A 19,588-nucleotide genomic window follows, 5' to 3' on the forward strand; every position below is an offset into this window, starting at 1 on the left:
GAGTCATTGTGAGGTCCACACATGTCAGTGGGTGGCGGTAATGCACCCTGATGTTGTTTGCCAACCGTCGACAGACACCATAAAAGAAGAATACAATTTTTTTTTTTGTTTGTTTACATTACGTTTCCGTATTGCGTCATCTTTATGCGACCGACGTGCGACGGACTACTGATATTTAATTGTAATTTTTTTAACATGTAGAGAAAGCGGTGGGCTCATCAGCATGGCCGCTAGGACGCTGCAGGAGCTGGTGTCCGCCGCTGCCTCTGCGCACTGGGACAGGGCGGCAGTGACTTATGATAGCGGCTCCGTGTCAGACAGCCCCGCGTCCCTGATCTACAGAGACCTGGTTGAACTGGCCGCCGAACTGGCTCATGTTTTGCGAATTAACTGCGGTCCTCATAGCGGCGTTATCGGCCTGTGTTGCGCCGATGATCTGTTTCTACCGGTGTGGATTCTGGGGTGAGTTGCCAGTTTTTAGTCGTTGTGCCATGCGTCACACGAGACACGAGAGTCGCGAATCATTGCTTGTCGTTTGCCAGGATCCTGCAGTCACCTGCAGCCTATGTTCCCCTGGACCCAGAGGCTCCGGGACTTCTCTCTGCCAGAGTCATTAAGATGAGCGGTCTCAAGTACTGTGCTGTGAAGACGGACCTTCTGCAGGTCAAATATTTCAAATCAAATATGATGAAAACACGCGAACGTGTGTTATGTGTTTCTCTAAGGAATACAACTCAAACAATAAAACATATATGTGAACATCAGAAACCCAGGACCAGCTATATTTGATAACAGCCTACGATATTGTCTTTGGATCCATCTGGCGCTCCTCGTTCATGACCTCTGTGCAAGTGAAGGCAGCATATGCTTGTAATCAAATCTACGCAAAACTTTGTGTGGAAATCTAAGAGATTGTTAATTCTGTTTATCATCACATCAGGTTGATTTTGACAGCCCTCCCTTGTTGCCCACTAAATGTAATATTTATGCTCAATCTCTTGTGCAGAGGTTCCAAACTACACTTATCAAACACGCGGCTGTGGAGGTTTGTGTGGTGTTGTCCAAGTTCAACTTAACCCTGATACAAATCAAGCCACTGCCAGTCGCACAACATGGTCGAGGACTGGAGCAAACTGTGGCGCAGACGGCTTATGGTGCTGATCTCAGTGATGCAGCAGGGGTGGAAAAGGACACTGGACATCAGGACTTGGCCTATGTGCTCCACACATCTGGAACAACAGGCCTCCCTAAGATTGTGAGGGTCCCGCATAAATGTATACTCCCAAATATCCTGCACCTGAGGTGAGTATTAAGTTGCTTTTGTCATTGCTTATTAGAATTTTGATGTGGATTCACACATTGTTCTTTCTCTGTCAGAACTTTGTTTCAGATGAGACCAGATGATGTGGTTTTCTTGGCCTCACCGTTGACCTTTGACCCCTCTGTTGTGGAGATGTTTCTTACCTTATCATCTGGAGCTCGGCTTCTTATCGTTCCTACTGTTATGAAGAAAATTCCCAATAGCCTAGCTCAACTTCTGTTTAGGAATCACAAGGCAACTGTCCTACAGGCAAGACTCACATCATCAGAGATCATATTTTAGATAAAAGTCTCAGTCACTCAAAGGTTTTCTTATCTCCACAGATCACACCTACTCTGCTCGCTCGATTCGGGCACCGCATCATTCGCGACAAGGTGCTGTCGCCCGGCTCCTCGCTGCGGGTGTTGGCTCTGGGTGGAGAGGCCTGTCCCTCACCCGCTCTGCTGAGGAGCTGGAAGCACAAGGATAATAAAACGCACATCTACAACATCTATGGTATCACTGAGGTTTCCTGCTGGGCCTCTTGCTACAAAATACCCGAGTCTCTGTTGCAGTCCAGCAATGGGTGAGTTCACTTGTGTGTAAAAAAACAAAAAAAAGGTACTGACACCTTATCTTTGTTTAATTTCTAAACCAGCTGCGTACATTCCAGGTCCTCCAGCACTCTTCCTTCTGTGCCTCTTGGGACTCCTCTGATGGGTACTGTGATGGAGGTCCGCGATGAACATGGTGCAGTTGTAACAGAGCGTGAGGGACAAGTTTTCATAGGTGGGACACATTTTAGACAATTGATCACACCAAGGTGAGTTGAATTCAGATAAACTCTAATCTTCTGTTTTCTTTTTCTGTGGAGCAGGTGGAGAGGACAGAGTTTGCCTCCTAGATGATGAGCAGACAGTCATCGCTGGGACAATGAGAGCTACTGGAGACTGGGTGAACGTACGGGACTCGCAGCTCCACTATGTGGGACGTAGAGACAGGCTGATTAAACGTCATGGGAAGAGAGTTAACTTGGACAGCATACAGCAAGTAAGGATGCCTTCAGTGGAAGTGAAGTGAAAATGACAGTAATTCACGTCTTTATCCACTTGGGGGCAGCGTCAACACAGAAGCCTCATTCATATCCACACAGTGCACTTGAGTTGCAGACTAACACACATCCACCATGCACAGGGCTACATTAACATTCACTTTCATTCCATCCACCAGCTCATCGGGACTCTGCCTGAAGTGGAGGCCTGTGTCGTGGGTCTGTACAAAGGCTCTCGGCTCGTTGCCTTCGTTGTGCCATCCACATCTGGAGATCAGGAAGCAGCTTCCCCTCTCTCGCCCATACGGCAACGTGAGAGACGAACACCTGCATCCTCGGCAGAGCGTCAGGAGGATGCATCGTCCCCCGTCGCCCAGCGTCAGAGCGAGACGGGGAGTGCAGGAATTCTGAAGCAGCTGTCTCTGCTGCTGCCGTCTTACAGTGTTCCTGACTCAGTGGTGCTCATCCCAGCCTTACTTCTGACTCATCACGGTGAGCTTTGGACACAGTTACTAGGCTCTTTTCTTTATGGGTTTAGAAAATTTTAATTTTATTTCCTGGCAGGTAAAGTAGATATGGAGGCACTTATGAAAATATACCAACGACAGAGACGTCTTTTACAGTCCCAATGTAAAGATGTCATCAGCCTGAAGAAGATGCTTCAGCTTTTATGGCAGGTGAGTTTTCACATTAAATGGCCCAGTATAGACTTACTTTGTCTGCATATGTTTAGCTACAAGATGTTGGACTTAATGTTAACAGGAAGCTCTAAATCTTCCCGAAGACGCAACCATCAGTGAAGAATCCAACTTCCTGGTGAGTGGAGGTGACTCTTTGAAAGCGCTGTGTCTTTGCGAAGACATTGTGACCACTGTAGGAATCGACTCATCAGAGCTTTTGGAGATTATTCTCGACAGAACATTTTCTGACATCCTGCACCACGTTGCTGGACAAACACTGCCAGCATCACTATCTGTGGGCAACAGACAACAAACTGATGCTCAGCCGGAGGATTTGGCAAAGAAAAAGCGGAGAGCGACTGAATCTCATGCATTAGAGGAGATGCACAAAAAGGAAAGGGTTCTTAAAGTTATAAGACGAGCAAATGAGCTGACGGAAGTGAATATCAGACGTCCCGAGAAAGCTGCAAGCTCGTGGGTTGGTCCGTTCGGAGCTCTGGACATCAGTCTGAGCTGGTCCTCAGACACAGGCAGGTGCGTGGACGCATCCCCCGTGGTTTTGGTGCAAGAAGGGACAAATCAGAAAGGGCGCGCTACAGTTTTCATCGGCTCACACTCGCACAGGGTCCAAGCCTTAGACCTGGACTCTGGGAGTCTTCTGTGGGAGCGAGTTCTCGGGGGCAGAATTGAGGCCTCAGCTGCTGTGTCTCACTGCGGGACCCTGCTCGTTATTGGTTGGTAACATTAACGTTATGGTGCAGTATTCAGCTGTCCTATACTATGCTGAAGGATTTTTCTTGTATTCCCCAGGTTGCTACGATGGCTGTGTGTATTTCTTGTGCACCGCTACGGGAGAGACGCGCTGGATGTTTGAGACGGGAGACGCAGTGAAGAGTAGTGCTGCTGTGGATCCCCTCAGAGGTCTGCTGATGGTGGGCTCACACGACGGACACGTCTACGCACTGAACCCAAAGGTGCGTATGGTTGACACCTAGAGGATAATATAACGACTTATTCAGAAATAATAGTTCTAAGATATGGCCCATCCAAAACAAGCAGGATCGTAGTGTTTAAGGACCCAGAACCTTAAAATTCTGCTATTAGTTTTGAATAAAACAGAGAATGATTCCTGGGATTTACTTAAACAGAATAATTCATATGCCTTTCATAAGAATTGATATGTGCCAAATGTTACGTTATTATTACTTATAGACTATAGTTTAAAGAATCATAAGGTAACCTCCACCCTGTGATTTTGCAGTTTTCTGTAACAGATGCTAACATGGTGTGAATAACGTGAGAACTAAAGGGTTCCCGTCTGTTTTTAGGTGCGCCAGTGTGTTTGGAAGCATCACTGTGGGGGTGGGGCCGTGTTCTCTTCTCCGTGCATCCACCCCTCTCACAGACAGCTGTACGTGGCGTCACTGGGAGGACACCTGCTCTGTCTGGACCCAGTGAGTGAGAAACTAGCCGAAGGAAGAGGCAAATGCTGTGTAAATGCAGTGATGTCTGACATTTGTGTGTATTAGACTGTTAGAAATGTGCCATGTTTGTTTCCAAGGGGAGTGGAGAGGTTCTGTGGTCACTTCGTAGAGACGTCCCGTACTTCTCGTCGCCAAACTGCTCCTCTGGTCACATGCTGATCGGCTCAGTGGATGGAAACATCTACTGCTTCAGCGATGCGGGGAAGCAGGTGAGAAGCAGGACCGCGAGCGGTGCCTTAGCTCCAGTCAGCAGATGCAGGTGTTACTCTGTAATGTTCCCCTGCAGCTCTGGCGGTTTGAGACCAAAGGGCCGATCTTCTCCTCCCCGTGCGTCACGCCCGACCATCGGATGGTTCTGTGCGGGTCACACGACGGCGTCCTGTACTGTTTGAACAGTGCCGACGGCTCGCTAGTGTGGACCTTCCAGACATCAGCCAAGGTTTACTCCTCGCCATTCGTGTTCGATGACCTTGCTGCCGGCGGTAGGAGAACTCTGGTGGGCCTGGCCTCTACGGACGGCACCGTCTGGGTCCTAGACAGCGAGGACGGACAGATGCTGGCCTCTCACTCACTGCCCGGGGAACTGTTCTCATCCCCAGTGGTGCATGAACAGTCGCTTGTGATCGGGTGTCGCAATGATTATGTGTATTGTTTGAAACTGACTGTCAAGCAGGAAATGGGGGATTAAATGGAGTTTGATGCAGATATTGGTGTAGCAGAGTGGAGAGTGCTTTGGGAAATGGGATTTTATTTGAAGTTCAGGGCTCAAGATCTAGTCCAGAAATAATGAGCCTTGCACATCAGACATCAGTATTTATTTACATTTTCCATAACATTTTATTTCTTTTTAAGAATGTTCTCATGAATATCTTTTTAGTGGGACAAAAAAAGTGCAAATAATACCAAACATTTTTGTTACATATACTAACACTGCGTACACTACACTATTGTGCACGACCAAAGTTAGAAACAAAATGACAAAGTGACTGAGCTGCCTTCAAGGCCTCTGATCGAAGCCCCGAACGCTTTCGACTTACATACAGTACATACTTACATACATACAGAGCATTAAGTGAATGTCTGGAAATTAGTGCTTTTTTGTTATCGTCAGAAGAGATGCTCATGTTGTTGTGTAGGATTGTATTACATTTATAAGGAAGTGATGGGAGAAGCCTACAAACACAAGTGTGTTACATGAGGACTGCTACGAGAATCGTATGTTACAGCAAGCGGGTGGACGGGTCCCCCGTCAAAGGAGCAAGATGTCCGGATGACTTCATCACACGACTGTGAGGATAGTTTGGACTTTATTGGAAATGCCCAGTATCGTGTGGTCTTTAGTGCAGCGGATAGGTGTGTGTGTGTGTGTGTGTGTGTGAGAGAGAGAGAGAGAGCGATCAGGACAGGATTCTGTTCTAGTTGTACAATAGCTTTGACAGCCGTCACAGTCATCACGGACACAGTGAGAATTGTTACGCCAAGGTTTCGAGTAAGAGTACAAAAAAAACGTTTAGTTTGTACAGGACAAACGAGGCTCAGAGGAGATACAGTATCATTTCAACATGGATGAATCAGCTGTCGTACATAAATCTCACCATCCAGGGCAGAGGAGATGCCTGTAACATCCTTCAGCTGTTGACCAGCAGACTCAGCAGGGTCACGTTGAGTTATTGTTACTTTTAGCCCTTAAAACACAGTTCAGTTCCCCTCTGTCATATGTCAGAGCTTCAGCTGTTCAATACAAAAGTGTTAAATTGTGTTGGGTGGATTATGTATTTACAACCATGGTGACACTATTGGCTACAAAATAAAAAAGGGGTTTGGCTATTGCACTGGCCAGCCACGGTTGATTGGCTGCTGAGGACTCTTTTGGGGACATATACTTTGTGTATCTGTATACAGTATGTGCATGCTCGCAACAGTTGTTTACATATATCTGCAATTTTATTACAATATTCGAATGTGACTTCATAATAGTTCCAGCCAGTGTGTGTGGTTACGAGGTGATGGGGAGCTCAAATTTGTTTGTTCACAGTTAGGAGCATTCTCATGGTGACGGATCAGATGTGGAGCTTTAGGGGGGAAGCAGGCATGTGACGTCGACTCTCAGGGCGCTTCAGAGCCTGCGGGGCAGTGTGCGGTCTCGACGCGGGCCGGAGCCGAGAGTCGTGTCAGGACGGTGTGTTATTTGATGATCTGTGGACAGTCGCTCCAGGCTTTGGCCTTTCGCTTGGCCAGGGCCAGCCAGGCCGGCTCGGTGGACACCTGCGGAGAGTCACCGGAAGGGAAGCGCTTTGACACCTCCTTGACAGCAGGGGGCGATGGTGTAGAGTCTGCAATCTCGACTGAAACTATAGAACAAATGAAGAAGCTGCTTGTAATTACGCAGATAATTTAGCTGAAACTATTATTTTATGGTTGTCACTAATAATTTTCGGCTATACATATGTCGCTCTGTTTTGTATATGACAATTAATTCAATCAACAGTTCAAACCCAAACATGAAGAGAAAGCATCCATTCTTACCAGTGACAGAGCTGGGCAAAGTGTTGGCTTTTTTCAGGTTTTCTCTGCGCTCAAATCGTCCCAGGAGGCTGTCGGGTCTTTTGGGCTCCTCTGGTGTCTGAGCTTTAGAAGCAGGACTCGTGCTGGCACCTCCTTTGCTCTCTGTGGGACTCACCAGTGTAATCTGCAAATGGGATTTGTGATTATTTCAGGGGATGCAAACTGTGCCTATTGCTCTGCTTGAGCAACAAAAGAGTTAAAAGGCGAGCCAGTCTGGGAAACATACACTGTCTCTCTCTCTAGCTTGCTTCTCGGCCAGTTTGGCCTCTCGTTGGCTGCGACGATCCTCCCGGTTCTGCTGCTGCTCCCTGAAGCCTTTCTGCTTCTGTAACGCCAGCGTGATCCACAGTGGCCCAGCCTCCTTCTCCTGGACCCTGGTACTGTCCAGTGAGTGCCTGCTCTGGAGGGATGGTTTTTCTGTAGGACACATGTTACCATGTTAATGGGAGGTTGACCTTTTGACACTATCCCCAATATAATACCTGACTGTGCTAACATGTTGGATGTCAAATTCCTTTATTGCATGTATGTGTCCCGTGCATCTCTTTCACTGACCTCGCCTGATGAGCTCGGTCTTCCTGTCCACCTTCTCTCTCCAGGGGATGTTGATAGACGGAAAGAACGATCTTTTCTCCTTCGGCTCCTCCTCCCCTTGGACTTGACCCTGGCTGCTTCCGTGCACATGGGCGCCTGCTGAAGCTTCCTCACTCCTGCTTGTGACCTCCTGTTTGGACAAGTCTGCCCCCACTGAGCCCTGTATCAAAGCATCACTGGGAGGAGCATGGGTTGCTTTAGGCAAAGGTGACGGAGGAGGCGTCGGGACCGACCCGGTAGGTTTGGGGGACGTAGTTGGTCTGCGGTAGAGGGAAGGTTTTGAAAGTGCTTTCTCACCTTCGCAGTGTGTAGACGGGCTGCTGGACTTGCTTGATTTGGCCCGAGGGGTGCCAGGGGAGGCACATGAGTGCAGGTACTTGCTGACTGCACCTTCTTTTTGGGGTGACACAGGACTTGTTTTGTTTGAAAAGACAGAGGAAGCATCAGAGTCTGGCTCAATGGGGGTGAGAGGTGAAGGGACTCCATCGAAGCTGTCCCCAGCACTGTAGCGTTTCTTCCGTTTCTCTGTCGACTGTTCACTGTGAAACCTCAGGGAGTAGTTGGTTCTTCTTAGCTTTATGCCAAAAGGCGAGGGCATGTCTTCGCTGTCCTGGCCAGGCTCCTGTGCCTTCTCCCTGCTTTCAGAGGTTTCTCCCTCACTCTGAGCCCTAATCTTGAAGTCTGCTCCCTCGGGTTTTGCTCCAGGACTGGGAACCAGGAATGACGGGAGGTCTTTGGCAAACATACACTCCTCGGACCCTCTTTCTACTATGCGGACGCTTTTACTCACCCTGTTCTGAGGTTTGCTAGTCGGACTTGAAGAGGTTGCAGTCGGACTGTGGGAGCATGTCGGTTCTTCTACTGCTTCCTTATCATCCGAACCAAACACCTCAGAGCTTCGGTTCGAGTCGCCAAACTTCTTTTTTGCCGGGGTGATTGAAAATTTGGCGCTGGCAGACACAGTCTTCCTGAGGTTTGTGTGAGCAAACGAAGGCTGGTCTTCAATGCTGGGCTGAGGCTGGTTCCTGCTCGGGTCTGGATAGTCATCGTACTTGCCATCCTCCACCCCTTTGAATATCTTTGATCTGATACTCGCCCACTCTGCTAAGACAGCAGCACTGGACTGGTCCGTAGAGGCCGAGGACTCGTTGAGGGATTTAGTTTTGCCAGACTTGCGGTCTGGTGACACCTTAGTCGTTGTTGGCAGTGGTCCCTGGACCTTTCTGTCCTCCCCCAGTCCCAGCAGAGATTTGCATGCCGTGTCTTTGATCTGGTCTAAATTGACAGCTGTCCCACACAGTTGGGCCCCGGTGACTAGAATGGCTGTGTGGGGGACATACGGAGATGCTGGCAGGGTCGGGGAGTCCGCTCCTTCAGGGAAAGCAGCGTTAGCTCCCTCCCTTTGTTCAGTGGTAGCACCACTCTGGTGGCTGGATGTTGGTGTAACAGGCGTCAGGTTGACTTTTTGGAACAAAATCTGCTTCTCTCCAGAGGAAACCTTGAAGGTAAAGGGCCTCTGTCTCTCCTCCATCTCCCTCCAACGTAGCTCCTCAGCTCTCCTCTTTCTCTCATGTGGATCCAAACTGGCGTCAGACTCCTCTAACGCCATCCTCCTCTGCTCAGCCTCCGTTCTCATGATCTCCTCTGCTTCCATTTTTTTCTTTTCCTCCATCTCCTTCTCTCGTCGAAGCTTCTCTGCCTCCTCCTTTTTCCTCCTTTCCTCTACTTCCTCCTCCAGCTTCCTTTTCCTCTGAGCTTCAAGCTCCTGCTGCCTTCTTGCCTCTTCTTCCTCCTCTCGTTTCTTCCTTTCTATCTCTTCTCGCCTCTTTCTTTCCTCCTCCTCCTTCCTCCTCTTCTCCTCCACTCGTCTCCTATTTTCTTCCTCTTGCACCCTCCTTTCCTCTTCCTCCCTCCGCATCCTCTCTTCCTCTTCTCGCTGCCTCCTTTCCTCCTCCTCTCTGACCCTCCTCTCCTCTTCTCTCTTCTTCTTCTCTGCCTCCTCCTGGCGCCTTTGTTCTTCCTCCTCCTTCAGTTTACGACACCTTTCCTCCTCCAGCTCACGCAGTCTCAGCTCCTCTAGTTGCTTCCTTCGTTCCTCTTCCTCCTGTCTGAGCCTCTGCTCCTCAAGCTCTCTCCTTCTCCTAAACTCCTGTCTTTCTTCCTCATGGAGTTTCTGTTTTTTGAGGATTTCTTCAACAGATCCACGGCGCTGGGCATCTGTGGATACACCAGCCGCCTCATCGTCCTCTTGTACGGCACCAGGAATGGATATTTCCTCGAGGTCCTGAGAACGAGGAGGTACACCTAGCTTATCTACACTGTCACACAACAAGTCATTGACAGGCTTTTCAACAACTTGTTTGTGGCTCACCTGGGTAAAGCGCCGGTGCTTGCGGGAAATCCTCTGATTTTTTGGTTTAACAGACAGCTTATGTTTGGCAGCGGTGTTGTCTAAGCGAGGAACAGACTGTGGGACAGCATCTAGGTTGATGGACTCGATCGTACCAGTGGGTGGAAGAACTCGTTTTGACCTTGGGGACTTTACTGGGGAGCTCTGTGGTCCAGCCCCCTGGATCTGCTTTAGTCAAAGAAACAGAGCCGTTATTTTGATTGACAGTCATATCAAAGCTTAAGATAGCAACTTACAGCAGTGGAAAAACTGTGAGTTGCTGCTAGGCTGCATGATAAGGTTAATGCTCTCTTACCTTTGGCTCCATTTTCGCTGGCTCGGCTTCTACCTGGGCCAACACCCTTAGAGGGCTTCGTGGCAGATCTTCATCATCTGAACTTCCCTCATCTCCTTCACTTCTCCTCAGGGAAGGAGGCCTCTGTCCAAACTTTATACCTTGTGCTATTTGCCTCTGTTAGATCACCAAAACAAGTTTTGGTGCAGAACATGCAGAACAAGAACCATTAAGCAAGTGCAGATGTAGAGTAGACTGTGACTCACCTGCAGATTTCTGACTTTGTCTGAGACGTTTTCCTGGGACATGCTGTGATCAGCACTGGGCCCTGTTGCCGGCTCCTCTGGGATAAAGATGCTGTCGTGTGAGAGAGCTCGCGATCCAATGGGATTCAACTCCCTGCAGAGGTATGCAATGCACCATGTCATCACTGTCATTCATTTATTTATCATGAGCAGGCTGCAACGTCGGCCCCTGTAAATCATATTGCACAAAGGGACGCATGACCTCTTTACAGTTTCAGCCCATCAATTAAAGGCTGGGATGATGTCACGTTTTTTGGAAGCTGTGTTTGAGAAGAGCTTCACCCTTTTTTATACAGATTATGGTAGTACAACTTGAAACATTTACTATATGAGCCTGTTAAGAAGACTGCATCTACCCTGTGTGCCTGTATAAAGGTGACAAAACATGGCCAAACTTTCTGTGTAGATAACAAATCACTGATAAGACCTGTGGCTGTAGCTTTATTCAGCAATAGCAAGAAGTGACTAAAGGTTCCATGTTGTTGTGTTCTGTAAAAATTGCTACTGACCTCAGATTTTGTATGGCCTCTTCATCGTCGGACACAACGCCGTTGCACACTTCCCCAGAAGAAAAGCCCGTCTTTACATCTGCGCTATCAAAGCGTCTTTTTGCCTCTCGTTTCTTCTTCTTGCCAAACAGTCGTCTGAAGGGCTGGAATTTGCCCTGTCGCCTTCTCTCTGTTGACCAAAGAAAACGGATGATAACCACAGCTACTCAGATCATCGATCCTAGGTGACCCGATCCGCAGTGCATGTTTTTGTGTATGTGTGTCAAATGAAATGCAATTGATTGAATTAAAGGAATGAGAAGATAATCATAATAGCGGGTGGAATGAGGTGGAAAACCTGGGCTCTTCATACTTACTTGATAAGTGGAACAGATAAACCACATGCATAAGAAGAGAGCACCTGCATCCATCCCTGCTTTACAAACAACACATCCTTGGTTTAATGACTGAACATACTCAAGCTGCTGATTGCTCCCAAGAAATCATTGAATCAGTGATAAATCCTGGTCATAGGTTTTCGTGTGCGATTTAAGTAGAGTAAACTTTGACCCGCTAAAACAAAGACAGACAGGAAGTGAAGGAGAGTGAACTTTCATTGCTACTCATCACGTGTTACAGCTGGTGAGTCACTTCTCTACAAATGTGTCCAATCAGAGCAACAAATTAGAAATGAGCTGCTAAAGATAAAACCTGTCTAATCCAACAAACCAAAACATGCCAAAGAAAAACACTAGAAGAACAACAAGAGTTGGGTCAGGAGGAAGTCCTGAACTCGGTAAGCACTGAACTTCTGCTTGATCTCTTTGTTTTCTTGTTGAACCGTTTCACATAATGTCAAAAAAAGCTGCGTGTTTTGGTTGTGCCTGCGTGTTTGTGGAGGTCCACTGGCTGAACTAAGTGGGTGCGATTACAGAGCCACTCTACACCGCTGTGCAGGCAGGCGTTCTCGGGGCCCTGTGGATATCCATTTCTGAGCTATAAGTAGCAACTGGTGTGGGATTTCACTTCGCGTGCTGCTCCCTAAACCAGATGCATCATGGGAAATTATACAGTAAACGCATTTCCCCAGTCAGACCTCTGACCCTTGCATGTGAGTCATCAAGTTTATGTAGGAGAGAAAATTCTAATTGTCGGGTTATTAAAACTAATACATTCTTTGTACAACCAGGCCACAATTACATGATTTTTACAGTCACCAGGATATTTATTACATTTCTGTATCTATCCATAGTCCCATTTGTCAGAAATCACTGTAAATGTTTCCATTGTTGAAGAAATACTAATGACATAATAATAATAGAGCTTTATTGATTCCACATTAGGGAAATTAATCTCTGCATTTATACCCATCCCCTGAGGGGAGCACTGGGCAGCCACATTGCAGAGCACAGAGAGCTGTGTAATGTGTCTTGCTCAAGGACACACCTGGTGTCCTTCTGCTTTCTAATGCTCTGGCTACTGAGCTACCAGGTAGCCTGTTTAAAGGATTTCAAGTGCTTCACGCATATTTTGATCACCTGCCATGTATAGACAACATGAAAAAACAAAAAGCTTTGTTAGAAAATGTAAAATGTTTCTCTGCAAAACAAACTTACATAACAAAAACATAAAGACAAGACGGAAACGTTTGCTGAGTTGAGCAATTCACTGGATGTAAAATGGGCCAAAACATCAGAGCAGTAAAATTACAGTAAGCTCTTTTTTTCTAAATCTACCATGAACCTTTAGAGGATTTTATTGCCAATTTACTAAAGAATGCTTTGTTTGGTTTGAGCTATTAGCTCAGAGTTAATGAGTCACTGTGACTGTGACTGTGTCGTTCTTTTTAAACAAACGTTCACATCACCGGTGAAAGTGACAGTGCGCTCAATACCCTGTCCGACCCTCTCCCACTTAGCCTTCGTCCAGCGAGTGATGTGATGGTGTAACGCTGATGCTCTTTCAGCATCAGGGCCCGTCACTGCTTCAGTGGCTCTGGTACAAAGCCCATAATGCACCGCCGTGGGCGTGCTCACACACTCATGCGTGTAACGAGAGAGGACGCGTTTTTCTGCAGCGCAGACGACTCGGCGGCGGCGGCAGCAGCAGCAGCAGCAGCAGCCTCCAAACCAATGCTACGGTTAACTTGTGCTTCCTGTGGGCTCGCAGCGCTCAGAGTTGTGACCCTGGGCCTCTGGACCCAGACCCCTGCTGCCGTGTGATCAGGGAACATTTCACATCTGGTGAGAGGACCAGCAGGAGTTTGGCTCGGACACTGCTTTAGAATTCCACAAATCTGAGATAAGATGCAACACAGCTGCTAAGAAATTGAATGACACCAGAAATATACTGTGCTACAGTAATAAAACCATTTAAGAAAAGATCGTTTCTCAGTCGTCAAGTCAATTTAAGCTAAACTAATGGCCTAATGGTCTAATTGACTATTTAATTGGTATAATTGTATCCCAGTGTGAGTGAGTAAGTCTATTTCCTAAAACATCAATTTATTGCACATGGTTATTTGCACTTCATGGAAACAAATGTCCTATTTTACTAATGCAGTGTTTGAATAGAAGAAAACAGTCCCCATTATGTAAAGGTCAGTTCTTTTAAGTCATTTAATTTGATTTCACTGACTGGTTCACTGACTGGTTGATCTGTACAGTGGCTTTTGTTGAACTGGACTTTTGTTTTCTTGATGTATTTCGTTTTTGCCAGAAGACTGTTCCACCTGTATTGGGCTTGACAGATACAGGTGTATTTCTACTACAATCCCTGAAGCACACTCACTGCACTGACCACTTTTAACTAACCATGTGATCTCTTAAATCATCTGGCTGCACCAGGGATGATTTAAGTGAGTTACAATGCTGGAAAGAATCATGTTGAAGCTGGTAAACGTCTAGGAAATCAGAAATATACCCATCACCACACCATGCACTCCTTAAAGAGACAGTGGGTAAAAGTGCAGAAAACGGCTCTAACACATGATTTTACCAAGAAGTCAGTTACAATACACCGTCTCTTTAAGGCTTCACTAAAACACTTGGTTTTTCCAATTTACCTTGGCCTGTGGGTTCGGTTACCTCTAAAAGCATCTCATGCTTAGTTTCCGTGGCGTCTGTTGCCATGGTCACTGCGCACCTTGGCTGCGGTGAGAGAAGGAGGAAACGAACATGGGGATGCTGTTATCCACTTAAAAGCAAGGGGTTAAAAAGAGCAAGGGAAACAAAAGTCACGTGAGAGGTCCCAGAGGAGGCTCTGGACATTTAGAGCAGACCTAGGTTGACTTCTGCATATCTTGTTCTCTACATCACCCCCAGCAACAGTATCCAAAAGCCCAGATTTGGCTGTTGGCGATCAGTTTGCCTGATTGCCTCCACTGTCTTAGAAGGCAACAGAAGCCCACTGAGGATGCTAGCTCATAAAGAGGGATAATGAAACATAATGTTTTCTTCCCCCACCCCACGACTGCCGCTCCACCAACACATACTGTATCTGCAGCACATCAGTCGAGTCACAGGTTTCCTGATGTTCTGAGGAAATGCACGTAGTTGGTAAAACCACAAACAGCTGGAACGACAGCACACGCCTATAGAGACAGTAGTGAGAGAGCCGGGGAGAAGCCTGCTGTTGTCCAGTGGGACCAGCATGCCCTGGGCTTCCTTCCTGAGGCTGACAGAGACGGACAGACTCTCTCAGAAATGTCTCGCTCCCAAAACAAAGACTCTTTGTTCTGTCCGAGTCCAGTCAGTGCAGAACAAGGAGTGAACAAGCATGTTTGGTGGCAGGGGTGTGTGAACGCAGCCAGTGTGCGACACTGTACGTGGCAGGCGTAATGGGACATGTTGTGTTATTGTTTGTCTGCTTGGCCGAAGGGCCGAGTGTCTGCGCGACACTCGTAGAAGCTTGTTTCTGACCCGCGGGCGTGTGTTGGTGGCCCTGCTTAGGAAGCAGGTGGAGGTGGGATGAGAGAAGCATGAGGAGCAGCCATGTGCTCTGCAGAAACAGAAATGCCATCTACAGTGGCAGCTGCGTCAAAGCACGGCGCTGTGTCTGAGCCCTTCGTCGACCCATCGGCTCAGCATCGTTTGATGATGACACAGCTCTGCACCAGAGCGGGGCCGGACCACCGCCGGAGTCCTGCTGGCGCGGCTCGGTGCCGTGAGCTCACGCACAAGTAGCTTGCTGACAAAGCAGACGGACGAACGTGAAGGGCCCCCGCGGCGGTTTTACCTATTTCAGCTGCGCAGCTCGAGACGGCTGCGCACCACTGCAGTAAAACTTTAGGAAACATTGATCTGCCCTCATGCACAAAGCTGGCTTCACCCAGGTGAACGCCGCGGCTGCCTCCACGGCGGCTTTGGAGGGAAAACGGGGAAATAAATACAGACAAGAGACAGATGAGCAAGTTTGTGTCCGCTGGGTCTGTTTACATCGGTGTGGAACACATGACGTGAGAGGAGACACGGGGGAGGGATGGGTGAGGAACTAAAACTAAGAGCATGACTCATTGTGATGAAGCATGTGACAGAGTGCTGAGTCTATATCGTAAATAGTACATTTTTACTATCACGTTCACGTCTCATTCTTTATAATCCTGAGTTGAAGCAACCTCTGGTTTCCATGACATGTTTGGAGCAGGCAGAGGAGGCAGACAAAACCGGAACTGGCACCACAGCCAGTGGGTCGCAGACAGGCTCACGTTTCATTTTTCTCTTTCTGAAACTTTTTTTAACGTTTGACCTCTATTGCTGTTTTGCACCATACTTCCGAAAGAATTTGCTGGTCTCCCCTAAATAAAACCACAAACAGACAGCTGTGCGTTGCCCTACGCTGCGTTCACGCTAATAGAGACGCATCTAATGAACTGTTCTCGTCCGTTTTCACCAAAAACTGATGAAGGCGATCGGATTCCTCCTCTGAGAACCAGCACAGACTGAACACAGGAATTCATTTGAAGTCATTCTACATTTCAATCTGTTCCAAAGCGACAACTGACAACAGACACACTCCTACTGAAATGGGCTAAACAACACACGTCACCTTCGTCACACATCTGCAGTATGTGAAGGAGGAACGTGGGGAGCGAGACAGTCCATACGTATGTATCACATGACCCTGGTTGTATTTTCCATTGTAACTGGTGGTTCAGCCCTCAGCCATGTAAACAACAACAAAGACACATCTTTGTCTTCTTAACTCACAAACTGTAAGTCACCGACAACAACAACCTGAACGTCGGAGTTCAACATGGACACGCTAGACTGGGCACAACACGAGCCACTCGCTGAGGTGTCGCACGCAGACAGCCAGGATTCGAACCGAAAGAATACACACATCAGTTCATAGCACGAGACCTAAACATGACAGTCGCTCAACTCTACGAGTGTCAAAAAACCCTTCTTACCGTCCGGCGGTCGCTGAGCGTGCAGAGCTATCTGCGAGCGTGTGGCCGTTCCACCTGCCTGCTGTCACTGAGGATCTGGGGCATTACCTGGAGTCAGGTGTCAGATGCAGTGAGAGCTGTGTGTGTGTGTGTGTGTGTGTGTGTGTGTGTGTGTGTGGGCGCACAGGAGAATGACGGACCAAACATCCCTTGATATTCCCATACTCATGAAAGGTTTGATTGAGCAGATACATGAAGGGTTTGAGTGCAGGAGGTGTGTCTGCGAGGGATGGGCGTTCTCCTGTGTCTGCTAGCGCTGCTGTGCTGAGGAGGCACAAAGTCACACTTTGTTCGCCCGCCAGATAGCCAGTGTCCAAGAACAGAGTGGCATTCATCTTTTCGACTGGCTCTTTGGCCACAAAGACTCTCATTGTGGTTTAACAGTAAGCACATATGCACGTGTGTGATTATTATTCTAGCATTATGGCCGCAGGCGCGCGTTACAAGCCGCTCCGAGTGAGCTCGCGGCCTTGCGAGCGTCTGTGACTGCAGGAGACAGAGACCTTCCTGTAAACGGGATGAAGCGGCGGCTTTGCTCATTTTGCAGCTGTATCCTTATCCGTCGTGATAACCGTGCGCGAGCTGCTTTTACTGGTGGAGCAGCTCGCTGAGCTCTGCTCTGGCAGCGTCACACTGCTCTCTCACAGGGATATGCTAATGATGGGGCTTCACCAACCTGGACGCTGCCCACACTACAGCGGCGGCGGCGGCCTTCGGGGACAGACGGCGTCTGTGCCGGAATAGAAGCAGCGCAAACACGCCGACGTTCACACCCGCGCGTACGAGCGGAGCCCCAGCGACGCTCTGTGCGGATGAGGGATCTACCGCTCCCACCGACACCAGAGCAGAGACATGAGGTGATGGGTAATATTAGGGGAAGACAACGAATGAGGAAGACAAATACCACACATAAAGTAAAAATAAATATGCAAATGAGATGACATTTCCAGAATCCTGCAACATGAATCAAAATCAGCGTTGCTTTCTAGACTGCACGTTGTTCTTGTTGCTTTAGACACATGCTGGAGACTCTGTGACCTATATACTGTACATCAAACCTGTCAGATGTATTCAATATCAGCATGGATTCTAGCAGTATAAAGAGGGAAGGGTTAAGGACAGTATGTAGCAGAGATATGCTACATAAACATGTTCTAACTATTTTTTGGAGCTAAATCTCTATAGAGCTGATTATGACTCGCACCACACAGGACAGAATAATTAGGACAGAATTCATAAGGACCCAGACTGAGGCTGACTGTAATTAAAATATGGTGCTTTAGATAAGCAAAGACTGGAATACTACAAATATCTGCATATTATACCAAGTACATCCACCAATAAAACACATAAAAGACCTGTTCCAGTATCAAATTAAATGCTGACATGTTTTAATGACTTTTATGACTATTACATTGCTACTCAGCATTTGATTCAATATAATTTCTAGAAAACCTAAGTCACTTCTCTTTTGTTTTCCATAAGATGGGGGTTTTCCACCTTTGTTTGACTGCAGATCATTTGGGCTTTTAAACCCACAGACACGTGTGACTCAGATCTTCGCCTGCCTCGCGGTGATTAAATTCCCATCCATAGCTGCAGTTTAATATCAGGTCAGCTGGTGACAGGTGACTCAGACTGTAAAGGTTCCACAGACGTCTCTGAAAAACACTGTTAGTCACAAATCTTGGATCGCTCCGCCAGATCACTGTTTACTGTGCATCAGCAGCTGAGAATCCAAACCATCTTGTAGGACGTGAGAAAGAACAGTCCATTATTAAACATGACTCTGGGATCAGTGATAGTGGACCAGTCGTTACTATGACAGCTCTGCACTATTTATTGGGCAAAACAAAGAGCAGTGTGGCACACAGAGCAGCCCCGAGGCCCTAAGTGTCACCATTCAACCAATCAATGTGTTGTTTTTTTATTTTTTTATTTTGCGTTTCACATACCATCCTATACAGATATTGCGCCTATAGGCAGCTGGGCGACAGAGAAGCGGGTGCTTCACGCACATCTGAAGCCACGCATCCAAGAGCTGCGAACGGTGGATTTCTCTCCGACAATCCGCTGTTCGCTCGTCCCGCGTCACATCACGGCACGGGAGTGATGATATCAGTTCAAGTGACGGGCAAAATTAAAAGCACATGTAGGCCCGCACCATATGGCCTGTGCGTGTTTTCCAGCTTACGCAAACATCTTGACACTCTAAAGAGCTGCACTGACCATATCGCTCGGAAAGAGGCTGTAGGGAAAGACGAGCTGCATCAACATGGACCTGAAGGCGCTGATCGATAGCCCACAGTACCGTTAATGGCAGATTAGCGGATGCTGCCGCACTGGGATTAGTCTATTAATTGCCGACGGAGAACAAAGAATCTGGCCTTGGCTTTTTTACCATGTTGTCAGGCATCGCATCCAAACGGCGTTAAACTGATTAGCATCACGCTGGCTTTGTTAAATGACTGATTTAAAAGCCCACACTTCGGCCTGTTGACATCGGTGTTTGCGCATTTCAAGTCGGCTCAAATCGCCAGTGCCATCCCGTTCACAGCGCGCACACACGCGCATCCGCGAAGGATGGAGCGGAGGATCCGAGCAGCTCGGTGGGAAATGAGGAGTGGGATACGGTGACAAGGTCACGAGAGCAGTGAAAATGGAAATCAATCGCCCGTGAACGCACGAAATGGGGAAGCAAAGATGAAAAAACGTCTCACCGCCTCGTCGAACCGTTCGTCCCTTCGATCGGCGCTGAGGAATCAGCCCAGCTCCGGCTGCCTCGACCCTTTTGTGTTGCTGATGCTGCGGGTGCCCGACGGCGAGACGCACGCACCGACCGTCACAGCCCCGCACAGCTGCACGCGTGCGAGATGGAGAAGGGAGGGTGTGGCCGTGAGAGCGCGGAGAGCGGCGGCGGCGGCGGAGCGGGGTGCAGCCCGACGCGTGAGCCGCTGTCACGATGCGAGCGCGTTACTGTACGTTCAC

General features: G+C 48.1%; 2 protein-coding genes across 5 annotated transcripts; one reads left to right on the plus strand and one right to left on the minus strand.

The window, feature by feature from the left end:
* Positions 1 to 122: 122 nt before the first annotated feature.
* aasdh (aminoadipate-semialdehyde dehydrogenase) lies at positions 123 to 5,220 on the plus strand. The gene is made up of 14 exons (XM_029145929.3): positions 123 to 462; positions 543 to 663; positions 1,007 to 1,302; positions 1,378 to 1,570; positions 1,645 to 1,886; positions 1,974 to 2,089; positions 2,178 to 2,350; positions 2,531 to 2,843; positions 2,916 to 3,028; positions 3,114 to 3,765; positions 3,842 to 4,005; positions 4,360 to 4,485; positions 4,593 to 4,724; positions 4,802 to 5,220. The coding sequence occupies exons 1-14, from the start codon at positions 224 to 226 to the stop codon at positions 5,201 to 5,203; spliced, it is 3,282 nt and encodes a 1,093-aa protein (XP_029001762.1). The 5' UTR covers positions 123 to 223; the 3' UTR covers positions 5,204 to 5,220.
* Positions 5,221 to 5,315: 95 nt separating this feature from the next.
* On the minus strand, positions 5,316 to 19,480 carry cracd (capping protein inhibiting regulator of actin dynamics). Of its 4 annotated transcripts, none has more exons than XM_029145926.3 (9): positions 19,321 to 19,480; positions 11,173 to 11,341; positions 10,625 to 10,757; positions 10,380 to 10,535; positions 10,046 to 10,252; positions 7,636 to 9,958; positions 7,307 to 7,497; positions 7,042 to 7,204; positions 5,316 to 6,866 (listed from the first exon to the last, which is right to left on the minus strand). In XM_029145926.3, the coding sequence occupies exons 3-9, from the start codon at positions 10,664 to 10,666 to the stop codon at positions 6,700 to 6,702; spliced, it is 3,249 nt and encodes a 1,082-aa protein (XP_029001759.1). In that variant the 5' UTR covers positions 10,667 to 10,757; positions 11,173 to 11,341; positions 19,321 to 19,480; the 3' UTR covers positions 5,316 to 6,699. The 4 variants fall into 4 exon arrangements, with proteins under 4 accessions (XP_029001759.1, XP_029001760.1, XP_029001757.1 ...); XM_029145927.3 differs by lacking the exon at positions 19,321 to 19,480 and adding an exon at positions 16,562 to 17,738; XM_029145924.3 differs by lacking the exon at positions 19,321 to 19,480 and adding an exon at positions 14,216 to 16,485 and having other exon boundaries at positions 10,046 to 10,249.
* Between the last annotated feature and the right edge of the window lie 108 nt (positions 19,481 to 19,588).

The sequence above is a fragment of the Betta splendens genome, chromosome 4 (assembly GCF_900634795.4).
Source record: "Betta splendens chromosome 4, fBetSpl5.4, whole genome shotgun sequence".
Classification (NCBI taxonomy): domain Eukaryota; kingdom Metazoa; phylum Chordata; class Actinopteri; order Anabantiformes; family Osphronemidae; genus Betta; species Betta splendens.

What these genes read in the sequence shown, in the direction of transcription:
- aasdh (XM_029145929.3), top strand. Translation starts at nt 224, where the DNA reads ATGGCCGCTAGGACGCTGCAGGAGCTGGTGTCCGCCGCTGCCTCTGCG. An exon ending in CGGGACCCTGCTCGTTATTG is followed by an intron (nt 3,766 to 3,841) that starts GTTGGTAACATT and finishes TGTATTCCCCAG; the next exon opens with GTTGCTACGATGGCTGTGTG. An exon ending in TCTACGCACTGAACCCAAAG is followed by an intron (nt 4,006 to 4,359) that starts GTGCGTATGGTT and finishes GTCTGTTTTTAG; the next exon opens with GTGCGCCAGTGTGTTTGGAA.
- cracd (XM_029145923.3), bottom strand. Translation starts at nt 14,282, where the DNA reads ATGGCAACAGACGCCACGGAAACTAAGCATGAGATGCTTTTAGAGGTA. An exon ending in GAGGCCATACAAAATCTGAG is followed by an intron (nt 10,758 to 11,172) that starts GTCAGTAGCAAT and finishes ATACCTCTGCAG; the next exon opens with GGAGTTGAATCCCATTGGAT. An exon ending in TTTGCCCAGCTCTGTCACTG is followed by an intron (nt 6,867 to 7,041) that starts GTAAGAATGGAT and finishes TTTGTTCTATAG; the next exon opens with TTTCAGTCGAGATTGCAGAC.